Source organism: Myotis brandtii, unplaced genomic scaffold, assembly GCF_000412655.1.
Source record: "Myotis brandtii unplaced genomic scaffold, ASM41265v1 scaffold802, whole genome shotgun sequence".
NCBI classification, from domain to species: domain Eukaryota; kingdom Metazoa; phylum Chordata; class Mammalia; order Chiroptera; family Vespertilionidae; genus Myotis; species Myotis brandtii.
In genome coordinates this window covers 199,631-204,514 of record NW_005371230.1, presented here as the reverse complement: position 1 = coordinate 204,514, position 4,884 = coordinate 199,631, and the positions used below count along the sequence as shown (strand labels likewise).

Below are 4,884 nucleotides of genomic sequence, written 5' to 3'. Positions count from 1 at the left end.
CGGCCTGGGGAGGAGGAGGAGGACCTGCAGACAGGACCCCGAGGGATCTGTAACTCACAAAGGGCTTTATATGTATTAATCCTATTTCTTTCCTAGTCTCTGGGCTAAATTGAGGCTTTGGAATGAGGCAGTGGTGACGTGAGGCTATAGAGCAGCCGTTCTCAACCTGTGGGTCGCGACCCCTTTGGCGGTCGAACGACCCTTTCACAGGGGTCGCCTAAGACCATCCTGCATATCAGATATTTACATGACGATTCATAACAGTAGCAACATGACAGTTATGAAGTAGCAACGAAAATAATGTTATGGTTGGGTCCCAACATGAGGAACTGTATTTAAAGGGCCAGAAGGTTGAGAACCACTGAGCTACAGGATTCTCCTGGTCCTCTGAAACAAGCTCTGGCCTTGCGTTATTGAGAGGAAGGGCAGACCAGCCCTCTCTTCCCATGGCTCTGTCGTTCCTGAGCGCAACCTGGACCATTTCAACGTGTCCTGTACGCTGGGCAGAACTCGGCTTCCCTAGATCCAGCGAGGGTAGCTAGGTTCCGCTGGAAGGGGGGGCCTGGGGTTGGAGGTTCCGTAGCCTCTTCCCATCTCCTCCTGCTTTTGGCGGAGCTGCTGAGAGGAATCACTTCATCGCCATTTGGCTTTTGGCTCTGCCCGCAGGGATGCTGCCTGACCCCAAGAATGTGCACATTTTCATCAGCTGGATGATCGCTCAGTCCGTGACGGCGGTGGCGGGGCTGGTGTCCTACCCCTTTGACACTGTGCGCCGTAGGATGATGATGCAGTCTGGCCGGAAGGGGGGTAAGCCTGGCACCTACTGATCTAAAGCATAGCTTTCCTGCCCGAGGAGAACGCTGTTTGGTACTGTTTTCAGTCTTCACTATTCCAATTGTTAAAATCATGTGATAAGAATTTATGAAAGAAAGCTTCTCAACTATTTCTCTAGAGAACTTTGTTATCATATAGATAAGAACATAGAAAATGGGATATTTAGAGGTGGACTTAACTAGGTATCTAGCATGATAGAGGCCTTAGGCCCTTTTTCTTAGAGCAGCGATTTTCAACCGGTGTGCCGCAATAATTTTTTATTGTTGATAGTATTACAGATATCTAGATATCTCCCCTCCCCTCTCCCTTTTACTCCCAGTTCCTACCCACCCCGCCAGGTCTTCACTACCCTATTGCCCGTGTCCATGGGTTATGCATATAAGTACATAAGTTCTTTGGTTTATCTCTTCTCATCCCAACCCCACATCGAGGTATGTCAGTCTGTTCCATGCCTCCATGCTTCGGGTCTTATTTTGTTGGTCAATTCATTTTGTTTATCTGCAAGAATTTTTAAAGCATGCAAAAGCTGATTATTTAGTCAGGGACACTGATTTCTTTTCCCTTAGATTGTCAAATAAAAAAATGACAATAGTCAACACAATAGCTATCCGGAGTGAATGAAGACGAAATGTTAGTAATTTATGTGTGCCACGAGAAGAAAAAGGTGGAAAATCGCAGCCTTAGAGGCTGGGTGCAGAAACAAGGGGGAAGAATTGAAGTAACTAGCTGGTTTATTTAACAGTGATTCTTCTCTTACCTAGTTATGACAGGCAGGGAAGGGTCACTTAGGTGGACAAGGGATGGCCTCAAGCAGCCTGCCCCAATAGAAAAGTCTTAGCTCCCATGGGTTGAAATATATGAAATTGCCATTTTTAATGTAAAAAAGTCATGTTAGTTTCATTTGGTTCAACCTAATAGTTGTGGCTCCTTTAACTGTGTAATCTTGGACTAGTATATCCTGAGAGTAGGCCTTATTTTTCTCATCCATAAAAAGGGCACTACCCAGTTAAACACTTCTGTTCCACCCTGCTCCCGTTTCACAGTGTGGTGGTCTGTGAATTAGCTGGTTGATGGCCACAGTTCTCAGCTTGAGTTAAAGGAGTAGGAATGACAAGAGAGCCTGCCTAGCAGTTATGCAGGAAAGGGATGTCTAGTTGAACACAGCATAGAGCTGGGAGTTGGAGCTCAAGCGACTTACTTGTGACACTGTGTGCAGAGGTCTCTCAGGGGAAAAGTCTCTTTCAAAAACAGATCCAGAGACAGAGAAGCATCGATCAGACCGTCAAACCTCAGAGGGAAGGTAGGGGAGGGTGGGGGTAAGGGGGAGAGGTCAACCAAAGGACTTGTATGCATGCATATGAGCCTAACCAATGGACACAGACAACAGGGGGTGAGGGCATGAGTTGGGGGGTTGGGGGGCAATGAGGAAATAAGGACACATATGTAATACCTTAATCAATAAAAAAATAAAAAATAAAAAAGAATTACGGAGCCCTTACCATTGTTTGTTTCCACAGCTGACATTATGTACACGGGGACACTGGACTGCTGGAGGAAGATTGCCAAAGACGAGGGAGGCAAGGCTTTCTTCAAAGGTGCCTGGTCCAATGTATTGAGAGGCATGGGCGGTGCCTTTGTGTTGGTGTTGTATGATGAGATCAAAAAGATCGTCTAATGTAATTAAAGCAAATTCACTGCTTCCAGACCTGTTTGTGTGGTTTAATAGACTCTTCCTAGGGGAAGTAAAAAGAAAGATCTGGGATAAAACCAGACTGAAAGGAATACCTCAGGAAAAAAAAAATGGCTTCACTGAGTGTTCATTAAACCACAAATGTATTTTGTATTTATTTTACATGGAAATTCCCACAGAAAATATAAAATAACGTATCATACTTGTATAATTAACTGAAGAACTGATAATAACTGAATGTGAAACAAATAAAGACCACTTAATGCATCTTCTCTATTGAATTATTAACTGCCAAATGGATTAAAAAATAAGACCATACGTGCCTATTTTCTAGCATGACTCACTTATAAATCAGTGGCCCAGCTTTTAAATGCCAAATATACTATTTACATGAACATACCTACAATGCTTAAGGGTTCTGGCTTCCAAACGTGAACAGGCCATGCATTCTCTGACCTCACACCACGTCGCTGTAGACTCCAAAGTGATGACACCGGCCAGGGCTTCCATAATCTGACCTTATTTTATGCACATCCACTCAGTTCAGGAATTCTGAGCTTCCACCAAGAGCTTCAGAACATAGTTTCAAGAGTCTTGCACTAATAGGAAGTGCTTCGTATCAGTGCCATTAGAGAACTGTGAGACAGAACTTCATGACAAGTGGGCACTGTCCACTGAACAGCAACTAGCATGCTAGTATTTAATGACTAGGTTCTGTGGGAGATACAGGAAGCCTGGAACCCATCCTGGAAGAAGCCGAAATGGGGGCAGGAGCGAGGAAATGGCCTTGTTACCTAATGTAAAGTGTAATACAGTGAATCTTGGTTGAGTAGAAGAGGGGAGCTGAAATGTGGCAGGAGTAGAAGGTAGACCTTGAAGAAAATAACTAGATTTAGACCCATGGCTCTAGAAAGCATCTGCCGGCGTTAGATACACGGGTACAGAACATTTCTGCCGGCGCTTTTCTGTAACCATTTAGCAAGACCTAGCAGAAAAAGTCAGTTTTGGATTTGACTCATAAATTTGTGAGCAAGAGGAAAAGAACTACAATTTCAAGTGGGAAATGAGGCACTTTGGTCTAGAAGACAAACGGTTCATATAGCTCTAGCTTGTTGAGTGACTGGGAGGGAACAAACTCCTCGATTCTAGGCAAAGCCTGAAAGGTGGGCACCTGCCTTTTATTTCCCGATAGATGGTTTGAGGGGTGTGGCGCCTCTGTACTTTCTTTTCCTTCTTCCTTCCCAAGCTCTTCCCCCTACTCAGTCCTGCAGCCCCAGTAAGAAGTTGACTGCCTTGTTCTATGCTTTACCGCATCCAAGGTCACATCTATCCCAATCCAGTATGTATCTCTTAGAGGAAATGGGGCTGCTTCATTTGATGGGTGCCCAAATCCAGGTTCAAGATTAATACACTTATTTCACTATGAAGATCTGAGAATTACCTTTTTAAAGAAGTATTTATGGTTTACAAAGGATTTCCATATTGGCAGACCAGGTGATGCAAACCATGCACCCTCTCACAACTAGAAAAGGGGCTCAAACTGTTTAAAATAAAATCTGCATGAAGGCACGGAGGAGCTAAGGAGGCATGGAAAATTATGGGGCCAACACTTTGGAAGGAGACAATGCAGAAGTGAGTCTGATGTGTTTCCTCATCGGGTACTTTTCCTCACTTGGTGCCTGCAAATCATCGAAAACTCAGCTGAAATGCTGAGGGACTAGAGCAGTGTTGGCGAACCTTTTGAGCTCGGCGTGTCAGCATTTTGAAAAACCCTAACTTAACTCTGGTGCCGTGTCACATATAGAAATTTTTTGATCTTTGCAACCATAGTAAAACAAAGACATATTTTTTATCTTTATTTTATATATTTAAATGCTATTTAACAAAGAAAAATCAACCAAAAAAATGAGTTCACGTGTCACTTCTGACACGCGTGTCATAGGTTCGCCATCACTGGACTAGAGTCTGAAAGCCTCTTGGGGAGAAAGGGACAAGAACGAACCCTCGGCCTGCCAAGGAAGGGGAGCCCTGATAAACTTGTTTTGGATTGGGACCCGAGGGTGATACCCTAGCAGTAAGAGTGAAATGGGACTAGTTTGGCCTTGCAGTCAATCTAGAACAGTGTGCCCAATGTAGCATTGTAACAATTTTACAGAACAAATTTGATAATGTGGTCTAAAGAGATGATTGATCAAGAACAGAATTTTAAGCAAAACTCTGAAAGCTCTGTAACGAATACCCTCCTTCCAACTTCATTCTCACTAATTCTTAGTTTTGTGCGGTACGTAAAAGTTGTTATTCTAATTTTTCAAATGGGAGAACAAGACCATGCAATTGAGAGACAGACGCAGGATCAAAAC

The 4,884-nt window shown here is 43.8% G+C and overlaps 1 protein-coding gene across 1 annotated transcript in view; it reads left to right on the top strand.

Annotated features, from left to right (window-relative positions):
- The window catches only part of SLC25A4 (solute carrier family 25 (mitochondrial carrier; adenine nucleotide translocator), member 4), a 4,929-nt gene extending 2,138 nt beyond the window's left edge, over nt 1-2,791 (top strand). The window contains exons 3-4 of the mRNA XM_005883848.2: nt 656-807; nt 2,352-2,791. Coding sequence (XP_005883910.1) covers nt 656-807; nt 2,352-2,509 — 310 coding nt within the window. The 3' untranslated portion in view covers nt 2,510-2,791. The remainder of the gene's footprint in view (nt 1-655; nt 808-2,351) is intronic.
- Nucleotides 2,792-4,884: the final 2,093 nt, after the last annotated feature.